At 35.2% G+C, this 25951-nt stretch overlaps 3 protein-coding genes across 6 annotated transcripts; 2 read left to right on the forward strand and 1 right to left on the reverse strand.

The window, feature by feature from the left end:
• Nucleotides 1-982: 982 nt before the first annotated feature.
• Nucleotides 983-5053, reverse strand: LOC122292493. The gene is made up of 6 exons (XM_043100882.1): nt 4796-5053; nt 3421-4449; nt 2640-2690; nt 2340-2548; nt 1794-1914; nt 983-1347 (listed from the first exon to the last, which is right to left on the reverse strand). The coding sequence occupies exons 2-5, from the start codon at nt 4295-4297 to the stop codon at nt 1810-1812; spliced, it is 1242 nt and encodes a 413-aa protein (XP_042956816.1). The 5' UTR covers nt 4298-4449; nt 4796-5053; the 3' UTR covers nt 983-1347; nt 1794-1809.
• Nucleotides 5054-8361: 3308 nt separating this feature from the next.
• LOC122291564 (B3 domain-containing transcription repressor VAL1) lies at nt 8362-16298 on the forward strand. Of its 4 annotated transcripts, none has more exons than XM_043099349.1 (13): nt 8362-8816; nt 8898-9051; nt 9967-10048; nt 10146-10247; nt 10830-11434; nt 11541-11637; nt 11716-11890; nt 12779-12855; nt 12977-13402; nt 13535-13584; nt 14494-14607; nt 14712-14779; nt 15215-16298. In XM_043099349.1, exons 2-13 carry the CDS (start codon nt 8939-8941, stop codon nt 15916-15918), a joined length of 2613 nt encoding a protein of 870 aa, XP_042955283.1. In that variant the 5' UTR covers nt 8362-8816; nt 8898-8938; the 3' UTR covers nt 15919-16298. The 4 variants fall into 4 exon arrangements, with proteins under 4 accessions (XP_042955283.1, XP_042955284.1, XP_042955285.1 ...); XM_043099350.1 differs by having other exon boundaries at nt 8921-9051; XM_043099351.1 differs by having other exon boundaries at nt 8362-8711; nt 8921-9051.
• A 6019-nt stretch (nt 16299-22317) lies between these two features.
• LOC122291565 (transcription factor RF2b-like) lies at nt 22318-25923 on the forward strand. The gene is made up of 4 exons (XM_043099352.1): nt 22318-23020; nt 24616-24748; nt 24967-25051; nt 25187-25923. Exons 1-4 carry the CDS (start codon nt 22464-22466, stop codon nt 25549-25551), a joined length of 1140 nt encoding a protein of 379 aa, XP_042955286.1. The 5' UTR covers nt 22318-22463; the 3' UTR covers nt 25552-25923.
• Nucleotides 25924-25951: the final 28 nt, after the last annotated feature.

Below are 25951 nucleotides of genomic sequence, written 5' to 3' on the forward strand. Positions count from 1 at the left end.
TCATTCTTTTGGTTGACAATTTCTTTTTAAGTTAAAAAGAAAAAAGACAAGTGCTATTCATAAGACAGATATAAAAAGTAAATAGCATATCATAATATCTATAATTGCTTGATTATATATTTTGAATAATATTTGTTAAATTTAATTATTAAAAATGAAATATTTAATTAAAACAAAAATAAAATGTGGATCGAGGATTCAAATATAAAAAGATTGTTTCAATATCATGTCAAATCACTCATTTTAAAAACTAAAGTTAATAAAGAAAAACTGAATTTAATTATTCAATTAATTTTTTTAATAATAAAATAAAAAAGGTATCTTTATCATCACGCTTAAGAGAAAATAAAATTTTCTACAATCCAATTTGTTTCCCGATATAAATATATATATATATATATACATATCTCTATATATGAATTTAAAAAATCAGAGAAATTAAATTTTCTTAGAAAAGGTAAATAACTCGTAAAGTGGATGACATATCTACTGCATGGACAGGTAGGCATGAGATAACAACTAGGATACGTTTAGACTTTTTCCACGATCTTTTCTTTTTTTTCTTTTTTGGATCATGCGGAGGAAAAAAATTAATGTTTTTGACATGATTTAGGATATAACACTAGATATCCAACTGCAATCATGTTTTTTTTTTTAAAAAAAAATAAAATTATTTAATAAAATTAAAATACCGTCCTTTATATTAAAAAAAAAAATCTTATTTAGGATAATCGAAAGATTTCGCTACCCAAGAGAATAGAAATTGATCATAGAAAAGACAACAGATTTCGTAAGATAACCGTGGGAGATTTGTCCATCAACAAAGAGCGTGTTGGCAAATTAATATTCAGTGAGATAATAATAATAATGTATATTCCTAGTTCATGACTATCCAACAATTATTCCTAATAATGAGTAGAATTAGCATTAATGAATAAATCATCACTAGAATGAAGAATCTGTACAGTATTTGAGTCTAAAATTGCATAAATAATAAGGCAAGGTGTAATTTTGAATAACATTATACTTGAAAGGTACTTTGAATACAGATCAATGAGATTACTACACCACAAAATACAAAGGGATGAAGTATGAAGCAATGCCATTGTGATTAGACTTGAGTAGTTATTCAAGTTAACCAGGATAGAAATCAAAAAAATGCAGGTCTTACCCAGAAGATGGCAACCTGTGAATGGGAAACTTTTTAAGGTGAGGTAAAACCTAGTCTAGTGTGCAATCGCCAAGACTTTACAAAGTGCAAAAATTGATTCCACCATTAACTTAATCACGTATATCTAAAGGCATCCCCAACCACTCACAAAAGGAACCAGATTTTTCCATTCCTCCCTGCACGTGATGAAAATTCACAGAATCTCATGAGAAATATGAATCAGTCCAAGAAGATGAAAACATATAGCATAAAACTAATGATCACTCCAATAAATGAACCGAGCGCTTGAAAACATAGACCTGAGCATCATACATTTGAAGCAAATAACAACCAAATCTATGCTCACACAAGTAGAATTAATCAAAGCACTTAGACATCCAATCAGAGAGGCAAATGGGACTTGAATTTCAAGGACACTTGATGAAAGAGTTGGTGGTAGTGCAGACAGACTTGCAATGTCGCACATGAGTACTTGTAAATGATTTAGATATGGGACATGATTCATTCTCGAGCATATGGCATACAATGTGCAGAATCTCAGTCGCTAAAACAAAATTATCGGGACATCAAGCAAAAAGTTTCAATGTTATAACAGTCAATTGCAATAATAAAATATAAATACCTGGTATTAAACTCTGCTATGCCTTCTTTCTGCTGATATCATGTCTTGAATACCAATCAGCATGAGTCACACGCTGCCCATGCAATAAGTGCACTTCTTCTACTTGGTTCAACCAGATCTCCTGAAATTAAATTCCAGGTGAAAAACTGCAAAGAACCTCAAAGAATTACAAGTTACAGAAAAAAAAGGAACCAGCAACTCCGATATAGTCTCCTTGAAGAATAATTTTTTTTTTTTTTTAATAACTAATCTCCTTGAAGAAGAAAAATCAGAAGCCTAAACTGTTGTCAGGGAATTGATACTCCTCCTATGCTTGTATGGAACTTTTTTCATGCACCTGGAAAAACATCAATGCAGGTGTTTGAAGACAAACACTTTACTATCAGCTTAAAACAACATTCAACCCTCATTGGTGCAAGTTTCATTTCATCACCATGGAAGTGTATCATGCCTACCAAACAAGTATACAACAATTCATAGTTCTGATAATCACAGAGGAACTATGATGTTCTCTTTGATCAGGCAATACAAGTCCTATCAACTTACAAGATGATTCATTTCTTCGTGAAGTACTTTATCCATCTGATCAAACAATGCAGTCCACCTCGCTTGATGCATGTGAAGAATTATGCTCAAGGAAGATTCGGGAGCAGAAAATTGTTCATTTTCTTTGATTGGTGAGAACTCTTCCGATATCAGTAAAGGCAGTTCCATCTGGAGTACATCCTTAACCCTCATCCTACTCTGTCTTAGTGCTGCAAAAAAAAAAAAAAGGTTGTTACATCATATGAAATATTATAGATTATCGACTAGAGTATGACCAAGCTCCAAGAAAGTGAAATGCACCTGAAAGGCGCCCTCTAATATCCCGGCAAAGGAGTCCCAACCATTGAGAAGCTAGATTGGCAATTCGGAAGCAAGAAGAAATACAAATCAGTTTAAGATGTTCTGTACCTTAAAATGATTATTATCATAAAGAGAATTTAGTTAAAACACTATCAACCAACATTTTTAACTATCAGCATGGAGAGGTTGTGGAATGGAGTACATGCACATTTAGAAACCAGCTAGCCAGCTGAACAACTTGGTTCATGCACACATACATGAATGGGTATGATACTGAGCTAATTTGTCACTGAATTTACTTATCAAAAAAAAAAAATTGTCACTGAATTTTGTCTTTGAATGAAATCATTACCATAAAGGGGGTTTGCAGAGGGAGATAACTACAGCTTGACAGCTGAGAAGTAAATTTTATACATGATATTTTGCATTTGAGTCCTGAATTTACAAATTTAAACCTTTAAAAGTGGGAAGCATGCCAAAGTGGTGGCAGTGCAATCCAAAAATCTATCCCAGTTTTGCATTCGCTATAAAATCTTCAACCCTGTTGATATGCCACCAAAGCTTGCTAAGATCCTTCCAAATCCTCTGGATGACCCCCTGCCTGGATGCATAGCTCATAAGAAAAGATGACTTCTGTTTAATGGCAATTTCAATCACCATGGGTATTGGTATCCCTTTTATGTAGGTTCTATTATCAATCAGCATTCACTGAGGTCAAATATAAGTGACTAATGAAAAGCAATAAGCATGAGAAACAATCTTCCATTAAATCACAACTAACCTTTGGGATCAAAAGGAGAAACCACTCCATTATCTTCTGACTCTTCCTGAGAGCTTATATTCTCTGTCAACATGGTTTCATCAGCAGAGTTTGCATCCTCTGAAACTGTAGTACCAGATGACCGCAACTTTACTTCTTCCTTATCATTCCCGTGATCTTGACTCTTTCTCAAAGCTACACTCAAATCATCGACCCCTACTTTCTTTTCTGAATTCATGTGGATAGGCCTAGTTGGGTACATGGGCCAGGGCCATCCACTGACTTGACTGCCACATGGTAGAGCATTTGAACCTTCATTCAGATCACAATCCTTAATTTCCTCTCTAAACAGCATATGCTGCTTGCTTTGAGTATTTTCTAACTCCACGCTTCTAACCAAGGCCTGAATTATTGAATAAACTTGTTTCCGGTTTCTTAAGCGGTTTATAATCCCCGGATTCAGTTCATCAAGCAACCCACTTGGTGCAGAAACCTTAGGGAACCCGTCAACATGTTCTATCTTTGCAACTTTCATTTTTCTACTGGGCATTTCAGTTTTAGCCATGTCATTTTTGCACTTCCGAACATGCTTTTTTATTGTTGGTTGAGATGCAGGTAGTGAGAGGAAACCATTCTTTTTCATTTCTTGCCAAACTTTCATAGGGTCCTTTTGCTCCAAGGGAGCATTACAACTCCCATTCTCTGAAGCACCACTTGATTTCTTAATAGCATAAATTTCACGAGTATTAGATGGGTCTCTTTCTTTTATGCTTAACAAGGCCTCCACATTAGGATGAGAGCCAAGACACCACGAGGTCACACAATTTGGTTCAAGAACTTTGTCTTTCGCCTGAAAACCTGTGTTGTCAGTGAGCTGGGCTTCAAGCATACTGCCCATAAATTGAAGAGCCAATCAACACATATCAAACAAGCAAGACCCAAGATTTCTCTTGTTTAATAAGGCAAACTTGGTGGGTGATCTTCCTGCGCATTAAATGTTGATGGTAACAACAGCTATATCCAATACCTTGAACATCTCACAACTTCAAACTACAACCAGCAAGCAAAAGAGGAGCTGCTCAAATAATTAAAATACTGACCCAGAATGAATGGGGGAAGTTATGCATATGATATTAAAAAAACGTGAATCTAAAACTTATAAATTTATAGCTTGTATATTCTTGAAGTAACATGTGCGATCATTTAACCACTGCACACTTAAAATTCAATTTTTGTTATGGAAATTAACGTAAAGAAAAACAAAACCCGAAAAAAGTGGGCATTCTCCATATAGCTTACACACACACATTATATGTATGGACTAGAAAATCCCATCTATTTCTCTCTGAGATGGACGAGGAATTCTAAAATAAAAAAGCAAACTTGTTGGACTGACCTGGTGATAAAAGCTCTGGTATACCGCATACAGCAGTATATTTGGAAACTTGTATGCGCTGGGTTTTAGGGTTCATAAAAAGAGATTAAATAAATAAAGAAAAAACGAAATGCTCCTGAAGCTGAAATCGGTAGATAGATGATTAGGAGGGAAAGACGATGAGGAGAGTGGTTTGGGTCTTTCGACCTATCTTTACTTATACATATGTGATCCCGCCCCCAAGCGCCTTTCTTTCCTATTTTTAAATTTTCCCGGGAAAATTTCCTGTTTTTGGCTTGAGTAGCGACTACTAATTACATTTTCGCATGGTAATCGCGAAAACTTTGAATTCTTTTTTTTTTTTTTTAATTTTAAGTACTTTCACATGTTTTACTTTCCGACAAATCTTAAACAAACAAAAAAAGGTGATCAAAGTTTAATACGTTTAGCTTGTTCCAATTAAATGTTGTTCCACATAAAACGTTGTTGGAATTGAACCCAAACTTAATCTAAGTTTAACCCGTTCGGATAATGAAAGTATTTCATCTTATTTTATCTCGTATTATTTTATTTTTATAATTTTTTCAAATTCTCACACAATATATAATAAATAATTTAATTTTTTTAAATTTTAAAATAATAATAATATTAAAAAATAATATCTAATAATATTTTATTCAATTTTAAACTCTCATCTCATCTCAACTTATTATCCAAACAACACATAATTCTTTTTTCTAATCTATAGGTCCTTGCGATTCATCGTGCGTTAGAATTCACAGTCGAGTGGGAATTCTTTATATGTCTACCTCATGTTTGGGATGTGAGATGAGTTAGAATAATCACAAGTATCATTTAAAGACTTCTTATGTATTTTTTTTTAAATTACTCAAACACAATATATTTTTTAATTTCTTCATTTTAAAACAAAATACAGAAAATAATACTATTTTTACAATTTTTAAAATAAAACTAATCTTAAAAAATTATATTCAAATAATTTTTGAACTTTATAATATTTTCATTTAATATTAAATAAAACATCTCAACTTAAATAATTTCACTAATATTCTCGAACAATTTTATTACTATTCATAACATTTTATTCTGACCTCATTATTCAAATATGCCCTTAGTCATATTATAACATAGTTATAGATACACAATTTTTTACATGTTTATTTACACAACCATATTTTAAAATGCGGATAGTTTTATAGAGTTTTATAAAATTGTAATACTTTTCTATGCTATTTTATAAAAATGCATGACATTGTATAAAATGTTGGGAAAACAATTGTATGTTTATTGTTTCATGACTAGAACTTGTTGTCATGTTTCTCAGCTGGTAATACTTAATAGGCTTTCAGATGCCACGATGCACCTACAATAACTAAGTAAAAAATGTTGTTACATTAATTTATCCTAAGTCCATGTTATTCGGCCTCGGCCTTCACACGTACTTTTGTTTTATATTCATGTGTCACGTGGTTCTATTAATTTATTTAAATTTTAAGATATAGGGATTGTTTGAAACTTTGGACAATGAGATAAAATGATATAATTTTAGATAAAAATTAAATAAAATAGTGTTAAAATATTATTTTTTACTATTATTATTATTTTAAAATTTGAAAATTTTGAATTGAGATTTGAAAAAATTGAATTATTTATTATATTTTGTATGAGAATTTAATAAAATTGTAACGATTAGATGAGATGATATGAAATTTGATGATTTCTCAATCTAAACAGCTCCATAATGTAAGGATCATACCCTTGCCAAATGATGTTTATTTTTTTAAAATCGTGAATGCTTTAGCCACAAAGATATTTTATAAAATTAAAATTTCAAATTAATGTGTCTTAATGCAATATATTAGATTATACAGTTATTTTATTATAAAGTAAATTTAACTTATCATGTGAAACCATGCAAATTTGTAAATTTATTTTTGTAAAAAAATAATAATAATAATATGATTGTATAACTTCTCATCTCATTATACCTATGTCAAATTGAGAAATGATATTTACAATTATGAGTGTACAAGTGTCATTCAATTACTTAAAAAAATGAATAAATATGGGACTCACATAAAAAAAAATTAAATTTTTAATAATGGACCCACTCTTTTTTTAAACGACTACACGAAACTCGTACTTGTTAACATTACTATGTCAAATTTAAGGCAAATTATGCTATTGTTGTCCATTCCCAAAATCATTGAAATCAAACACAACATAATTCCTGCGTACGAATTTATCTGAGTGTGCAAATTATGGAGATAAACAGAATCATTGGGGAGTGTCATAATTAAGAAAATTCAACACATGATTTTATATAATGAGGAGCTAGCCAAGCTAAGGATGCAAATGATATTGACTTTTTTGCATTAAGATGTACACTATGTGTTGCTTTATTTTACACAAAGTCAACTTAATATGATAATATATAGCAATGTCAAACACATAAAAGAATCCGATGCCAAACTATAATGGAAAAGTTAATCAAGGCTCTATATTCTCTATCACGCGATGGAAGGCATATTACATTCATCATAATGAATGTATAATGATGCTAATTATACATTAGCAAATTTGTTATAATTCATTTTGCAATCAATCAATGTAAGAATTGTGTGACATATAAAATCATGAGTAGCTAAGTTGGTCAGGTCTTGAATTGATTCCTCAATAATCACCAATTTGGGTCTCATTAAGTTCATTGGAGACTTACCTGACTGTTAATTTCAAGGCTCCATGAGATTAGTCAAGATGCGCTCATGCTAGTCTGGACACCCATATATATATAAAAAAGAATTATGCTACACATAAGTTAGTGTGTCTACATATCGTTTATAGTATGACCCACTATAATTCATAACTTTTAAAAAACTTAAAACACTGATAATTTTGTAGCACAGTTGATATGAAAATTTCTCACATAAGTAGTGTGCTGGGCATGTAAAAAATAAGACTTGTAAAAAAAATAAGACTTGTAAATAAATTTTCTTTCAATATAATCATATTACTTTAATAAAAATAAATGTTAATTTTATAAGATCAGTTTTCACTCTATATTAAAATAGTTGTAATTTGATATTTTTTGTATTATATAAGTAACCTTTATTAGACATATAGTTATAAAAAGTTATAAATTTATCATAAATTATAGGACTTTTTTTAAAAAAAAGGTGGGGTTCATTATTTAAAGAATAATTTTTTTAATATATGTCTCATATTTATTTATTTTTAAAAAAAGTATACGTGAAATTTATATATTTTAAAATTATAAATATTATATTTTTCATAATAATTAATGATTAAATTAGTACACGTGTCGAATTGAAACGAATATGATGGAAGGTTTTGAGTTATGAGGTATTTTTTCTTAGCAAATTCAACTGTGGGCCACTGCAAGGGTCTGCATAACCAAAACCTAAAGGAAAGGAAAAATGCGATTGGAAAGGTCACGCACCCCAACGAAACCAGCGGGTCATCGTATCAGTGTCCGAAAAGTAAGATAGGAAAGAAATTAGAGAGAAGCACGGAGAGAGAGCACGAGCGGTAGACTACTTGTCAAGCGGCGTGTCTTCAAGTGTCGTGCATGCATTTTATGCAATCTGTTTCCTTTGCATGCACTCTCTCTCCTCTCTCTGTCTCTCTCTCCCACAAATCCACGTTTTCTTGGGTAAAAGACTCCTAATTACCACCGCCGTAAGCGTAACGCTCTGCTGGAAGCGCCGCCATATCCGCCGAGTTGACCACTCCGTTGTTCTTCAGCTCGACTTTCGTAGACCAGTATTTTACTGCTACTGGTTGGGAAAATAGAGTGTTACGAGGATGAAAGATAAATGAGTTGGTTTTTGTTTTCGTTATATATCTGAATGGGAGGAGCACTTAGAGATTTGGGTTCTTCGAGGATTTGGACTTGGTTGGTGTCTTTCTTAGTTCTGTAGTTTGTACTGTTTCTTTAATCACTGTCGAATCTCAGAACGTTTGCGCGGATGTACGTGCGTGTGCGACGGCGAGTGTACATGTGTGTGTGCTTTGGTTGATGATGATTTGTTTGATTAAATTTTTGGTCCTGGCCAGAAGGGGTTTTAGGGTTCTGATTTAGATTTCTGTCTTGCTCTGTTCGAGGACTTTGATTTTGGCTTAATGGGGCCCAAGAGTTGCATGAATGCTTCGTGCGGAGCTACCTCCACGCACGAATGGAAGAGAGGCTGGCCTTTACGATCCGGTGGATTCTCCGATCTGTGTCACAACTGCGGGTAATTACCGTTTTCTTCTTATGCTTCTACTTTCGGAATTCAATTTGATTTTATCTGAGGCTGATTTGATTTTTGCAAAGGGCAATCGTGGGTTTTTGTGACGTGCTGAACTTGTGTGCTATTGGGCTTTTCTCAGACAAGTGATTTGACTCTCTGCGTTGATCTTGAAGCTGTTCTATTTTTGTTAGAAAGCTGTAATGTTCGCGTTTGTTGGATTTTCTACAAGGAGAAACTAATGCCGCTGTGATTAGGAAACCTATAATTAGACAATCAAACTGATCCTTACTCCATTGTGTCAAGTAGCCAAACTAGCTATGACTTGCTCAAAATTTCTATCTTATACTCCAAATCTATGCAAATTTATCAATGGGGAAGATGAAAATAAAAGAAAATCTGCAATTGCAGCTTATAGATTGTAACCACGGCTCATAATTTAACTGTAATCAATCAGCGGCTATGTCCACGAGTTTCCGGATTTATGTGTTCCATTAGTTGCTATATGCTGAACTTAGCTAATCAGATTAGCTGGGTTTTTAGGTCCGGAAATTTCTGTGGGCCAGCTTAATGAAAATCTGTTATATTTATCAGGATGATTATATCTAATGAATGCAATATTTTCCCAATGGAGAGTCTGCTCGTGGCAAAACTTTATATGGGTTCAAATGAATCGTTTGTTGAGTTAAATCAAGACTTATGTCATTTATTTTATTTCTACTCCGTGTAAATTCCATTTTCAAAATTCAACCTCTAATTTCCATGATGACAGAACTTAGATGGTCTCCAAACTTTGAACTGTTATATTTCTATTTTAGCTTGTGACATAAAGATTGACACTAGAATATAATATTTTGTTTTCTTCATTATGGTTTCAATATTTTCTGATTGGCTTATTCTTGATGTTGTCTCTTTACTTAGATCTGCCTATGAGGATCTGGTTTTCTGTGATATGTTCCACTTAGAGGAAACTGGTTGGAGGGAATGCAGTTTATGCAACAAGGTAAGGTTAAAGTGGTGCCTTTCCTTTTTGGGCTAAAGCTTTTATTTTATTTTATTTTTCTTGTTGAGATTTTGAATTGATTTACTTTACATGGCAGCGAATCCACTGTGGTTGTATAATATCCGAGCCTTCATATGAGTACCTTGATTTTGGGGGTGTCGGGTGCAATAACTGTGTGAAAAGCTCTGGAATTTATCCGGTATGACCTACCACAATTTATCACTGTAGTGCTCCATTCAATGATGTTTACATGGGTTAAACAGTTGCATTTTATCTCAATTATTGATGGCCTTGCTTTTGGCTTGTGTTGTGTCAATATGCCTATAGCTGCAAATATGATGATTTTTGTATATATGGTACTGGTAATTATTGATCTTTCTTTAGAATTCCTTCAAATTGACAGCGGGTTAAATATTTGATTGGCATACTATTCTTTTTTCTCGCCTCCTTCTCTCTTCACCTTCCCCTTTGCAGAAATGTAAGAGGATTTGTTTCTCAACAGTCATTCATGTTTAGGGTCATGGATGTGGTTAAAATGGTCATGGGAAGGACCTTTTGCTCCCTTTTGAATTTATTTCTAACTTGATGTTTTGCTAATTGTCTGACTTGCTTACATGTTGCTGATAATATCATTTGTTGACGATGCTAACCAGCAATGCCATTTGACTCACATTTTGTCATGTATAGGGTGTAAAAAGCATTTCAGAGTGCTAATAGACTAGTTGGTTTTATGACTGTCAGACTATATCTTTAACAGAGTTTGATTGTTGTTTTTATGCAGATCTGGAGGGGTGAACTTTCTAATGGATTTGGTTTATTAACGGTAAAGAATGCTGCTGATTCACTCTCCAGTCCTTTTGAAAAAAGATTGGTCAGTGAGGATGAGGGAAGACTTATGCAGTTGTGCAAAATCATGGAAGCTGATGAACCGAACCTCTTGCCTCAATCTGAGAGAGGTGAGGCAAATGCATCTCAAGTTGGCCTAGGCTTTTCGAATGTGACTCAACCATCCATTGGATCAGCCCCATTCACCAAAACAGACAATAGTAGACAAATATTGGAGGGCAAAGATATGCATGAGTCACTAGCTAAGCCATCTTTGAATATGACCTTGGGAACTCCAAATTTTGTGTTTCCCTTTTCTGGTGGCGTTGTAGATGGAAGGGAACAGAGCAAAACACCTTCTCCCATCCAACAAGGGCAAAGATCTCGCCCAATACTGCCCAAACCCACAAAAACTACCATCACTGTAAGTTCAGAGACAAATAAAAGTGTGGCACAGATGCGAATTGCTAGGCCTCCTGCTGAAGGACGGGGAAAAAACCAGTTACTTCCCCGATACTGGCCAAGAATTACTGACCAAGAGCTGGAGCAATTATCCGGAGAGTATCCATTATTTTTTACATCCTTTTATCCCTGTTTATGATATGTATTTTATTGTTTAGCCATCGATTCAAGTGTAGTGTTTCCCTTAAACTTATTATTTTCGAAGTTTGAATTCCACTATTGTGCCATTGTTCGAGAAAGTGCTCAGTGCCAGTGACGCTGGTCGGATTGGTCGTTTGGTTCTCCCAAAAGCATGTGCTGAAGTAAGTTTAGAAGTTTTTGCTTCCTTTACTTCTCCTTTCTTTTTCCTGGCCATGTATATAAACTGAAAGTCAATGCAGGCATATTTTCCTCATATTTCTCAATCAGAAGGCCTGCCTTTAAGGATTCAAGATGTGAAGGGGAATGACTGGACATTTCAGTTCAGATTTTGGCCCAATAACAACAGCAGGATGTATGTTTTAGAGGGTGTTACCCCTTGCATACAGTCTATGGAATTACGAGCGGGTGACACTGGTATGCTTCAGGATATTCTGGCAGAGAGGACTATGTTTAGTCCATGGATTTTTTATATATCTCATGCAATTATTTTATTCTTTCTGATTGTACACTAAGCTAATTGTGAGATGCTTGTACATCATTGTATTGGGATTCACTTTTGAAGTTGGTTGGTATGGAGAGGAAAGTTTTCAGCCACACCAATTTTTTTTTCCATAAAAATTAGATTTTTTAATCCCAAATCCTTAAATAATGCTTGCATAGAAGGCTGAAAGAAAGCACTTAAGGAACTAATTTGCTGTAGCGAGACATCCCAAAATTCAAGAAATAGTTCCTTTTTTTTTTTTTGGGGGGGGGGGGGGGGGGGGGTGGTGACGGTGGGATGGGGGAGCCATCCTAGAAATTTTGAACTATTGACCTTTTTCTAAGGCAATAAAGGACTACGGCCAGCTTAACCTATCTTCTTCCTTGGTAATTACTTTTTTTGTGGAAGGGTGTGTAGTGTTGATTTTTTTAATAGTTGTATGTTTAAATTCCTTTGCAATGTAATTTAAGCGTATCTATGTGGCCTTCTTTCACTGGTACATGGCGTTCTGCAATAGGATATGGTTCACAAGATATACAAATTGGTTTAGGCACAAGTTTGTTTTGACATTCATGTTTAAATTTTCATCTCAGCGATCAAGAGGTGCATTTGTCAAAGTTCTTATTTTAGTTCTATATTAACCTGACATTTTTTGGCCTATCTTAGGGAATTTTGAGAAACTGGTTCATTTTATTTAAATGGGTGTCATTTGTAAACTTAGTCTTTTGTAAAATAGAAAAGTAAGTGTTTCATTATTCTACTTCAAAAAAAAAAAAAAAAAAAAAACATTTGTTTCACTATTTTTCTTCATTTCTGCACAGTAACATTTAGTCGGATAGATCCTGGAGGCAAACTTGTCCTGGGGTTTCGAAAGGCATCAAACACTGCAGATTCACAGGTTAGCTTTGTAGCCGTATTGTACTTTCCCAACTACATCCTCTTACTTTCAGATAACATCTTAATTCTTTATGCGTCTTGGAAACTGACATATCATTTATACGTGATTATTCAATTGACAGGATGCCCAGATGTCTGCCCTTCCTAATGGCACTCCTTCTAGGGAAACTTCCTTTGCTGGTGTTATTGAGAGTCTGCCTTCAGGAAGTGGCTACTCTGGGATTTTTCAAACAATGAAAGGAAGCAAGGAACCTCACTTAAATGCTCTCTGTGAAAATTTGCATTTAGGGGAGGGAGATATCGGGGTGAATAAATGTGATAACCATGGAGACAGGATAAATAAAGATTCACCACAGCAACCAATGCACGTTCGAGAGAAGAAGAGGACTCGAAACATTGGCTTTAAAAGTAAGAGGCTGTTAATGCATAGTGAAGAGTCTTTGGAGCTAAGACTTACATGGGAAGAAGCACAAGACTTGCTACGTCCACCTTCACGTGTGAAGCCAAGCATTGTTACAATTGAGGACCATGAGTTTGAAGAATACGATGTAAGTATATTGTGATCAGCCCTGTTGTTTGCTTATTGTTATGAGGTTGAACTTATGAATATTCAAATGGGTTTTATTATGGAATCTCTAGGTAATTGGTGTGATTATTGATTTGTTGTTCATGTAATTCAGGAACCACCAGTTTTTGGAAAGAGGACTATATTCACCGCCCTTCCTTCTAGGTAAGGATGTATGCAATATTAGTTAACAGTGCTCTATAGGTAAATTAACACAGTTCTGAGTGGATCTTCGTAGTATTTTACTTGATATTCATTGCCTTCTATTTCAAGCTTGCTGGTAGAGCTTTATTCAATTTGTTAGATATCGAACATTTGTTGTTCACTCTCCATGCCACATTGTATTGCCCACATCTCTATTTTGGGATGTCCCAAAATATTTACTCTGGAAAGTCAATGGACATTATTTAATTAATCTTCTAATATGCCAATTTGTCTTCTTTTAAAAAAAAAATAAAAAGAAGAAGTAAATGCCAACTTCTATTTGCTTTATGTGAGTTTGGATTGGGAAGGATAGTTTTAGGGCCATTTTAAAATTTGAATGTAAAAGGTGTAGCACAATGCAGCGGAAACTTTCTATGCAGATTTTTGCCTTTTCCCTTTTGGAATCTTCTCTTTAATAAAATTCTACCTTACTGAGAAAACAAAAAAACAAATAGGATTTCCAGTGGATGTGCGTCCATTGCTGGTTGAAAACTATTTCCAAACCCACTCTTTGGCCTGGGTTTGGCCCAGGCTTTTGAGAATTTCAGAAAGGGCTCCCTACAGCACGGCAAATATGATTCAGCCTTCTCTCTCTCTCTCTCTCTCTCTCTCTCTCTCTCTCTCTCTCTCTCTCTCATATGTATACTTCTATTTTGTGACGTTTCCTTAATTTTTGTTTTCCATTTCTAGTTGATTTGGAGCTCATGAGCACATGAAGAATAATATAGATCCTATAGGGGGCATGATATTCTGGACTCGAAGACCCAACCCCAATTCCTTTTCAGATCACCGTGTGCATGTTGAGGAACATGTGCACTTGATCGAGTAAGATTTTGTTTTTCTTGCACTGAATATAAGACTTTCATCCAGGGGACCAGTGCAATGGGCTCAGTGTGACGATTGCTCCAAATGGCGAAGGTTGCCTGTGGATGTTCTTCTCCCTCCAAAGTGGACGTGTTCAGAAAATGTTTGGGATTCAAACAGGTCTAACATTATTCCGTGATTCTGCTCCTCCTTTGAAGACCTTACTTGGATGAAAGTCGCTTCCTGTATAATTTGTACCCTTAACGTTTGGAATGTGCTCACAGGTGCTTCTGCTCTGTTCCAGAGGAGATCAGTCTGAAGCAATTGGTGAATCTTCTGAGAGTAAGGAAAGGTATGACCCCCAGCCTATAATCTTTTAATAATATAAGTTCTGTAGTCCACTACGTTTTGAGAATACATACATTCATTTTAAAAATTTGGTGAATGCATGTACAGTGTTTGGATGATTTTATCTTGTGTGTATTAGCTGTATATGGAGGCATGAAAAGGACCCGAGCTGTTCTAAGGGTTTTAGACAAATGTTTTCACGTGCTTATCTGTTTGTGCGCATATTATGACAATGATAATCAGATGGTCGGTATTCTTGTATGTTATACTGTGCAAACATAAGTTTGTTGTAAGTGATGAAGTCAGTCGTACGATGGATCCATGAAATAGTCATGGTGCCACTTTTTATACTGTTATTCAAAGTTTACAGTCTTTATCCATAATAGAGTTCCAAAATGCTTCCTGAATCTTTTCAGCCCTATAAATATATCTTCCTCAGATTTCACGAAGCGAAGAAGTGCAGAAAGCCATATGTCAGTCCAAGAACGTGAGCCCTCTGGCTTGGATGCCTTGGCCTGTGCTGCAGTTCTGGGAGATAATGTGGGTGATTTGGGTGAACCCTCAGTTGGAGCCACCACCAAACATCCCCGACATCGCCCTGGCTGCACTTGTATTGTGTGCATCCAGCCCCCAAGTGGGAAGGGGAAGCACAAGCCCACATGTACTTGCAATGTGTGCATGACCGTAAAGCGCAGGTTTAAAACCCTAATGCTGCGCAAGAAGAAACGCCAATCAGAACGCGAAGCAGAGACTGCCCAGAAGGATGATAACCACCTTAGGGATGAATCAAAAACGAATGGTCCATCAAGAGATGGACTGTTGCCAATGAATTATCCCGGTAATGAAGAAAGCCACAGCGGAAATCAATTAGCTGAGTTGGCTGAGATCGGCAATGGACAAATAGACCTGAATTGTCATCCCAAACGTGAAGACATGCAACTGGATCTGGAGGTACCAGGAATGAGCCTGCAGAGCCTTGTTCAAGCGGCTAGCCTTCCATTGGAAGATTTTATGAAGCAAAGAAGGATCCCAACCCTGACATGTGAGCAACTGGGTAGTCTCGATTCCTGCATACACCCGCAATTAGTTACTGGGGAGAGTGAGAGACCCGGCCTCTCTGATGAAGGGGGGCCCTGCAGCTAAGGTTTTGGGAGCTTGAGAGTATTAAAGGTGGTGGGAGGGTTTTCATGAGTTCTAGTCAGAGCACTGAAACCGTTCTTCCATGAAAGAATAGTTTCTTTATTTTTTTATTCCTTTGATTTAATCTTTTCTTCTTCTTCTTCTTCTTCCTTTTTTTTTTTTTTTTTTTGGCGAGGGTTATCACACGAGAGACTGAAATCGGCCATCTGCAGCCATGAGGAAGAGTTTGTTTTTTTTTTTTTGGTTCTCTCTCTCTATCACTTTCTCACTAAAAAGTATAGGTTGTTTTTCCCCTTCTATTTTCAACGAAGCGTTGTTGCTATCTCATCTGTATCTCTATTCTCTACACTTTTTCAATGAAAGTAATTTTGTTCGAGCGTGAATTGAATTAATATTGTTAGTTTTTTTAATTTTATACTCATCATTTTAATTCTTGCCATTTTCAATCACACATAGACATGATTGACGAATCATATTTTAAATGGTTTCTTCTATCATTTAAAATACATCTAGACAGCAATCTTGAAAAGTATATATAATTGGCATTGATGCAGATCTGATTGAATTGATGTAGCAATTGAGGGAGATATATTTTCTCCACAAGCTTTTGGACAGGCAAAGCATGAAATGCAATCTTAACAGAAGAGATACGATCAAGCTAGCTAGGATCGGTTTGCATCATGCATGCAAACTTCATTGAATCCTGACCCTTCCAGTTTATAAGATAGAGTTTTGCTACATACAAGCACAATCACGTACTAATCTTTGTACCAATACTGATTTATTTATACTTAAAATTTAAATTAATACTGTTTTCAATAAAATCTATTTTTTGATCAATCATATTACATTAATGCACAGATTAGTACATAATTGTGCTTGCAATTATATTTTTCCTATAAGATAAGATGAGTTTTGCTACATATAAGCACAATCGCGCACTAATCTGTGTACCAATACTGATTTATTTATATTTAAAATTTAAATTAATATTATTTTTAATAAAATTTATTTTTTGATCAATCACATCATATTAATATACAGATTAATGCATAATTATGCTTGTATTTTTAAGATAAGAGTAAATTAAATCTGGACAATCATCATCACGAGGATCTATCTTTTGCGAAGTGAAGTCGGCTAGATTGAATCCACTATCGACGGTGAAGATCTAAGTAGTAGTGGTAGTAATGCATGGCAACCAGTCATGCTGCCGAAGGCTAATTATTAGGTACGACTTAATTACGTACGTGGCATATATATATATTAATATTATTTTCCAGGGGTTAGTCAGCATGCAGATTTTGTCGTAGCTAGTCTCGCTCGATGAAACTGCGTGGTAGTACTGTGTTGTAAACTCTAATAATTAATGGGATTTATTGGTACTTAGAACGCGCTAATACGATAGCTAGCTACCTAAGCTTTGTTTTTCTAACAGTCTAATTAATATGTATTATCAATACAACTGTACGTACAGTACACAAGCTATACATATAGCCTCGATTTCATCCATCACCTACCTGCATAGCAACAGTACTACGTACCTAACATGACACGTTTTCACGGCCAGACTACTCAAAAAGAAAAGAAAATCATCATCTTTTACTAGCCACGTACTACTTTTTAAAAGGTCCGGCCAAACATTTGTTTTCTTCTCCTCGCAAAAATATATAAACCTGCATGCATGGCATTATGTCATATATGATATTAATGTTGTTACCAAAAACAATTGCATGCAGATCATCGACTCCAATTTCACCCTTTGAATTTTATAATATCTTAATTATTTTTTTGAACTAGCTAGCCTCTATATATATATATACACGCTCATGATCATGATCATGTAAAACCCGGACAATCTCGTCCATCTATCTCATTAATCGAGATTAATTAATGCCAAGTACGTACTTATAAGTACGTACTTACTACATATTCTTTCTTAATTATGAATTTATAAGTTCAGTTCGTTATCGTTGATTTAACCGATATCGAGAACTGGTTAGCCAGCCAGCCCTAATCATTAAAATTAAAAACCACAATTAGTGTAGGGATACTTCGGAACATCATGTTTTGCTTAATTAATTCCCAACATATATGCAGATGATCATCTGGTTCTCTTTAGATATTTTCGGAGATTTTAATAATTCTTGTTACCATGTGTTTCCTTAGTCGCAACGCGTCTAAATTCCACTAGTTCAATGTTGCCCATGAATCTTAATAAGCAATATCGTTTTTTTCTAACTTGGCGTAGCGAGATGGTAATCGATCAGATTGTATTAATTTAGTCAATCTTGACATCTTCTTTGCTGTCTTGTGGGTAGAAACGAATCTTGTATTTACAATGTCCAAGACCGGCCTTGTAGCTTGTCTTTATTATCATCGTCTCGATCCATTTTCAGTCTTAAGACTCTTAACCTAATAAAAACCCCTCGATCGCTGTCTTTTTTCAACAATTCATCTTTCATCCAAATCTCTACCTCTCTGTTAATTCTCTGATCATCAAAAACGTACAGCGATATGGGGGATGTTGCAACGTTGGCAAAGGCGAGAATGGAGCTTGAGGAGTTGTATCTGGGAGTCCCAGACGAGTCCGTCAACCTTACTTTCAAAGATCTTGCAGATGTGACCCAAAACTCAAAACCAATATCAGAAAAGAAAACACCCACCACAATGGAAGCCATTCCCGAATCCAAGACCCCGAAGAAAGGAAGATCAGCTACTACCCCAGCTCTGAGCAGAACACCCAGCCTTGATTTCAACAAAGGCTTGCAAGCAACTCCCAACCACCTGCAGTACCCTGATCACGATCTTAATCATCACGTCAAGATCAGGAATAATACCGGTAACTTCCATGGATCACCCCGTCGGGATCAGGATCTTCACGGCCACTACCGCGGGGAAATTGGCCTTCATCAGGGCCATGCAACCCCTGGTCATCGTTTCCATATTGCAAGCCCATTAAAGCTGGAGAAGTACTCAGGGTCCAGGCACGTCGCGGAAGGGAATGGACGCAGTAGTTTTGCGTATGAGCAAGACGTGAGTAGCATCAGCATGGCTTCCGTGTACCAAGAGAGAGTTCGACTAAGGCGCCCTGACATTCCTCACTCCAATATCTGCACTGTCTGCAGCACCTATATTTATATCTTCCGCCATCGATGCCTGGTACTGAAAAAGTTCACCTCCTAAGCTTCAAAATTGCAAAGATTGACTGGTTTATTATTTGTTACTTAATTTTGCATTATTCTAACAAATTAAGTAAGGTATACTACAAGGAAAACGGGCAATTGCGACCGATTTATAGCAACGAAAAGAGTATTAGCAACCAAAATCGCAATTGTCCGTTTTCAGTGGTACTAAAAATGATATATGATGATGAGAGATGATTTGAGTGAAGGTTTGTGGAAGAGCATACTGCAGGCAATGCGTAGGCATAGGCATGGGAGAGATGACAGAAGGAAGAAAGTGTCTCGGGTGTCTAGGGGAAAGATTCAGCCAAAGGTAACATATATATATATATATTATATATGCTTAATGATGATGTTCGAGAACTTTTGATTAATTATTTTTTCTAAGATTACAAAATCAACTTTATGAATTAATCGGATGATATGGTTCTCAACAGTGAATAAAGAATAAATAAATAAATAAAGAATTCATTGGCTATAATGACGGCTAGCTAGCTGGTCGATGGTCTCTCATGAAAGACAGATCGAAACAATTAATATTAATCTGGTGCTTGTTGATGGAGCATTACTTGTAGCAATAGGCCGGCAATCAATCAAGCATGAAAAACCCATAACTTCTGGTGTGTTTGACTGACTTAATTTGCCGTCTTTTCTCCGAGGTGTTAACTTGCCAGTTGGGCAACTATATATAATTTATAGGATATATCTTTATATATATATATATATATATAAATTGAGTCATTTTGAGTTCATCACCATCTAATTTAAATACAATAGTCATGTTTATCACATTTTATCATACTTCACAATACATAAAGATTTTTATTATAAAATATCATATCTTAAACTACATAAATGCTACGTTTGTGTATAGTTCTTATAAAAATAAATTTATAAATTAATATAACATAATATAATATATTAATAAAATATTTTATTATAAAATAAATATGACGTATAATATTAAATCACATTAATTATAATTTTCGTTCGTAGACGGTAGATCTACCACTTAATATGGGCTTATAAGAAATTGTCTCGCCTTGCTTAGTTTCTGAATATGGGCTTGGGGAATGTTTCTGCTGGTACATACAAAGAGCAGGAAATATAAGGTGGTGTTGGGGGTACCCTAGCACGGTGAAGCCGGCAGAGCTCAAGTGGGCTGAAAAGGGGCCCAGAAGGAGTGATGAAAGGGCATGTGGTACTCATGGGCATGAGCACAGTGGCAGGGTGACGTCCAGATCACCAAGAAGCCCAATCACTCCAAGGTCCCATGCTGGCAGTAACTCTCCTTCGTTTGTGGTGGGCTCACCCTATACCGCTCATACTCCAACTCATCATCACCTTCCTTTCTAATTTCATTATTTTGTTCATTTACCATTGTGATCTGAAAATATTGATCTTCCTGTCATTTGTTGTGGTGCTCAATTAAATTAATTCTCTTGTTTGTTTCCTTCATTCAAAAAAAAAAAAAATGATATTGATGGACTATTGTTGTCTAATATTGTCTTCTTCATTATCATTTATTTCTATCGCATTAATAATGACGTGCTTGGTGATGTCTCGTTACTAATTTACCAATAATTTGGAAGAAATAATTTGGAGGAAATACTTTAGACACCTACAAATTGATGTGACTTGATATTATACGTCAAATTATAAATTTATTTTTATTATAAAATAAATCTAATAGATCTCATGAAACCACATCAATTTATAGATTTATTTTTGTGTAATCTCTTTATGTATATAGTAACTCTTATAATTTGATCGAATCATGTGGGGGTGTCATGAAAGTGATTAGGCATTTAACAACTTCCCTAATTTTGTAGGGAAAGGAAAATAATACACATACAGTCTTTGTCAATTTTTTTTTTTACGTAATCATGTTTTAAATTAAGAGGATTTTTATAAATTAACTTATAAAAATAATCTCATTTTATAGACCAAATGTAACATTTTTCATAATTATTTATACAGTACTTTTTAAAAGAGAAATATTTTTATAAAATAGTTTATAAAAATAATCAATTTAAAATATAATTGTATAACAAATTTTAAAAAGAGTTTACTGTATCGGGAAAAGTAGCTTTTAGATTAGGAAATGTAAAATGAAACATAATCATTCCGAGAAACCTGTAAAGTTGACTACAGAATTTGACAGCCTTAATTATTTGATTGGGATTCATTAAACTAAACATCAACACACATGATTCTAACTCATGTTTGTCCCCCCAAAGTGATTGGCTTCCTAAAAGTGATTTTTCCATACAATGCAACCTCGTGCACTTCTGCCAAAGTTGGAGAAGTTGGGACATTCCTTTTAAGGGTATGGGAATACTTTATCTATTTGTAAGGGAAAACCGAAATACAACAAAGATTACAAGGAAAAGAAGTAGGCATATAAGTCTAACGGTCAATTTTATTAATAGAGTACATTAAGAGTATACAAAAATAATTGTATATAAAATTTTTATAAGTATAAACTCATTATAATGCTTCATTCTCTACATATTTATTTGTTATCATGGAAAATTAAAAAACTCAGAGATTTTAGATTTTAGAAAAATTAAATTTAAATAATAAGTTTTCATTTAAGAAAAGGTCCGTCAATTATCCAAAAAATAATAATAAAAACTCTGAGAATATAATTTTTTTAAAATTTCCCCACTTGGAAAATATTTGGACAATAAAAAGAATTTACTCTCTACCTTCAAACAAGGTTAAACTTATTATCGCATGTCAAAGTGAAAATAAGAATAAATATAAGATAAATGTTACGATATCTCATAATTTATACTTTTTACTTGTCTCTTTAATGTCTCATCATAATGTGATGCTACGTGATTTATTAAAAAAATAATTTTACTTATCATTTTTACATATTACATCCTGCACATCTTTTAATTATTATTATTTTTCATAACAAGTGTGCAATGTATAGATAATGAGTAAAACAACTCAAATAGTTTAATAATAATAAATCAAACTAAAAATTTAAAAAATATAAATTAAAAGACATAGTAGCATTAATCTAAATATAAATATTAAAAAAATGGCTGTTTTTCAAAGTAAAACTTATAATTTTTATTAAATTTTGTTATGCATTTACAAAATTGAAGGAGCATACTTTATTTTAAATAAAATGTAAGAATGTGATGAAAAGGAAATAAAATACGAAGGAAAAAGAAAATAATGCCTAACATAACTGATAACAACAGTCAGATGAGGTCCCTCCGTTTTCTTATATCATTCTCTTTCTTGCAACGATGAGAAGAGGAGAGAAGAAAACGGAAAGAAAAAGGTGTTGTTTTTGACGCGCACATTGTATATGGCTATGGCTATGACTTAGAGAAATTCTCAATGTCAATGTCCACACAAATGCAAGATCAACCCTCAAACCCTACTCCGAATCCCATTTCCAATTCCACTTTCATTCCCAATCCCATTACTCCCCACAACAATGCCGCTCCTCCTCATCCGCAGACGACGTCTTCCATGTTCGAGAACATGAGGAGCGGGGGGACCCAACACAGGAGAGCCCATTCGGAGGTTAGCTTCCGGCTGCCTGAAGACATGGCGGATCCCTCGCCGTCCGATCCGTTCAACGGAGCCGGAGCCGGAGGAGGCGGGTCTTCCACGGCTAGCCTGGAGGAGATGGGATCGGAGGATGACCTGTTCTCGACCTACATTGACGTCGAAAAACTCGGTACGGATCAGAGTGGCGGAGAAGGAAATGCGGGAGGAGGAGGAGAGAGAGGTGGGAATCGGGCGAGGCATAGGCATAGCAGCTCCGTCGATGGGTCCTCCACTACGACGTCGTCCACCAGCGTTTTTGGGGAGATTATGGAGGCCAAAAAGGCCATGCCTCCTGATAAGCTCGCTGAGCTATGGACCCTCGATCCCAAGCGTGCCAAAAGGTTTCACTTTCTCTCTAATTATTATCTTAAAGCCCTCAATCTAGAAAGTGAAAAATGAAATGTGGGAGTAGAGAGTAATTTATCGTGTCTAATCAAAGTGAAATCATTGTTTCGATCTAATAGCTGAGAATTCTAGAAAATCTGAACCTTTTTACTGGATTAGCCATCTGTTTGGTGCAACTGCTCGGTTTCGTGTTCATTGAGCTTAGATCCCACTTCCGTTCTGAATTATGTATTTTGTATGTGATTGTGGCCCAATATGGTCGTATTTATGAACTTATAAAAAAAATTATGATCATATTTATGTATATTTTATTTGGAATTTAGTTAGTCACCTGTGTCATCGAGTAAAAGACAACCAAATAGGGTTTTGGTTAGATCTCTATGTTCCTACGGAATGCCTTTGTTAAGTCAGATTTTTCTTTATAAGCTACAGTAGATGTTCTTTTTATCATTTTGATCGGTAAACAAAGGACAGTAGATGTCTTTGATTGGGCTACAGGGGGCATTAATTTGCTGCTTTTTCTTTAACCTTGCATGGTCTTTCGAATTTATCGTTTGGGATATATACATAAATGTGTGCATTTAGCTATATGTATATTTGTCCAACTTTTCAAAACTTGACACTGACTTTTGTCACTTTAACTTCACTTCATGAGAGATCGCATTGATGACCATTTCTTCCAGTACCAATAAGGATGAGAAGGGAGTCTCATTACTTGTAACTCACTACTTTGAAGGAACTCGTATATAATTTGAAATTAAGTTCATAGAATAGTTGCCCTGATAGTTTTAAAATATACTCCATTGGTTCTTTTTTTTATAGGTAAAATTTGCTTCATTGATTCTCCTACCGCTTTTTCAAAGTATTCTAGTGTATATAACTCTTATTTCTTTTACAAAATCTTTCTGCTGTAATGCTGTTTGACATGCCAATTAATCATTTAGTTACCCAAAAACACACCTTCTTTCCAATGATATGGCCAATTTCTTCCAATCCCCCTCAACTGGTACATCACTGTATAGGGGTATGGTGATTGGTCTTATGGTTTATAAGAAGGGAGTTAACAAATAGTTTTTGAAGAGTTGAGGATTTTTCCTTGAAACTCCTCTTTGTATAAAACGTGGATATTCTGGTTTGTTGGTCGAGGTTATGGGGTTGGCTTCTTTTCAATATTGAAGAACATTTAGCCAAACTTACTATGAAGTCCTATGAGGAAATGCAACGTTTTGTCTTAATGACTTTTACGCTACTTTCTGTAGTGCGTAGTTTGTAATTAGGCTCTTTCCTGTATACCTCATGTGTACTCAGGCTTTGTCTATTTACATGGATTAATAAAATCTTTTTTTACCTATAAAAAAAAAAGGAAATGAAACGTTTTGGAATAAAAAATTTCATACTCAAATGAACTTGTATAGCCTGAATTCTTGCGGTATTGTGAGTTATGCATGCAAAAAAACTCAGAAACAGTTACTTTAGAAACACACACAAAATATTAGGATACATATGTCTGTGTACATTTCCGCTCATTTTCAATTATCTCTATTGTTGGTGTTTTGGGAGCTTTAGCTGACATTGTAGTTGATATATGTAGGATATTGGCGAATCGCCAGTCTGCTGCCCGCTCAAAAGAGAGGAAAGCTCGCTATATACAAGAACTTGAGCGCAAGGTTCAGACCCTACAGACAGAAGCCACCACTCTTTCTGCCCAACTCACCCTATTTCAGGTTAGTCTTGTCAATTAGTAACATGCCTAAGAGCTATTTTGACTGTCATGCGTTGTACAGTGGAACCTGATTAGTCTAATTATGATTTCATCAACTGGCATGCATATTTTTTCATGTTAGAAGAAAGCAAAACCGCACACCATACACACACAAACAAACATACATACCGTTGCTTGGGCAATGATTATGACCTCTTGACTTCTTTTCTTCTTATATAGAGGGACACAACTGGTTTGAGTTCCGAAAACACAGAGCTTAAGCTTCGGTTACAAGCTATGGAGCAACAGGCTCAGTTGCGTGACAGTAAGTGTGATATTTGAAAAAAAGTTTTCTTACTTTTTCTTAGCGATCTCCCTTCATCAAAATGCATTTACTGGAATGCTGTTTTTCTTTCCTGGTCCAAAAGTTTGTATTAATTTTTCCCATAATATCGTACAGCTCTGAATGATGCACTGAAGAAGGAAGTTGACAGGCTCAGGATTGCCACCGGAGAAATAATGAGCCCTTCTGAATCATTTAACTTGGGAATGCACCAGATGGCATACACCTCATCGCAATTTTTTCCTCTTCCACAACACCCAGGACCTGCTGGGTGCCAGAACATGCAGTTGCCATTCAATCATTCCCACTCTAGCATGTCAACTCACCAACTGCACCAATCACATTCTCATCCGCTCTCAGAAATGATGCGGAATGACCCTCTTGGCCGATTGCAGGGGCTTGACATTAATGGCAAAGTATCATCTCTTGTGAAGTCTGAAGGCCCCTCGCTTTCTGTCAGTGAAAGTAGCTCCACATTTTGACACAAGCTGGCTTCTAAGCTGCTGACCTGCTGACTTGTTTATGGCACGCCTTTCTAGTAGATTGTTTATAGACTTGACATCTAGTCATCTAGAGAAGGTACTCTGTTATTCTATTATTTATTCCATTTGTGCGATGGATTGATTCTTAATTGTTTATTCTTAGGGTTGTTCCCCAAAAAGGGGTAAGCTCCCTCGGGTTAGTTGCTATGTTCATGTCAAAAAAAAAAAAAAAAATTGCTATGTTCATGTCATTTATTCAGAATGGGATTGAAGGGTCAATCCCATTGGGGTTGGGACTTGGGATGCTAGCATCATGTCATCCTATCCTTTGTATTTGGTTTGAATTTGATACCATGTGAACTTTGTCGCTAATTCTTCTTCCTCACTCAGATGCATCGAC

Source organism: Carya illinoinensis, chromosome 13 (genome assembly GCF_018687715.1).
Source record: "Carya illinoinensis cultivar Pawnee chromosome 13, C.illinoinensisPawnee_v1, whole genome shotgun sequence".
Taxonomy (NCBI): Eukaryota; Viridiplantae; Streptophyta; class Magnoliopsida; order Fagales; family Juglandaceae; genus Carya; species Carya illinoinensis.

Coding starts and splice junctions, on each gene's coding strand:
- LOC122291564 (XM_043099349.1), top strand. CDS start 8,939: ATGGGGCCCAAGAGTTGCATGAATGCTTCGTGCGGAGCTACCTCCACG. Junction 10,248..10,829: donor AAAGCTCTGGAATTTATCCG/GTATGACCTACC, acceptor GTTTTTATGCAG/ATCTGGAGGGGTGAACTTTC. Junction 11,638..11,715: donor TCCCAAAAGCATGTGCTGAA/GTAAGTTTAGAA, acceptor AAGTCAATGCAG/GCATATTTTCCTCATATTTC.
- LOC122291565 (XM_043099352.1), top strand. CDS start 22,464: ATGTCAATGTCCACACAAATGCAAGATCAACCCTCAAACCCTACTCCG. Junction 24,749..24,966: donor CCCAACTCACCCTATTTCAG/GTTAGTCTTGTC, acceptor CTTCTTATATAG/AGGGACACAACTGGTTTGAG. Junction 25,052..25,186: donor ACAGGCTCAGTTGCGTGACA/GTAAGTGTGATA, acceptor AATATCGTACAG/CTCTGAATGATGCACTGAAG.
- LOC122292493 (XM_043100882.1), bottom strand. CDS start 4,297: ATGGGCAGTATGCTTGAAGCCCAGCTCACTGACAACACAGGTTTTCAG. Junction 2,691..3,420: donor TTCTCCTTTTGATCCCAAAG/GTTAGTTGTGAT, acceptor TTGCCAATCTAG/CTTCTCAATGGTTGGGACTC. Junction 2,549..2,639: donor TATTAGAGGGCGCCTTTCAG/GTGCATTTCACT, acceptor TTTTTTTTGCAG/CACTAAGACAGAGTAGGATG.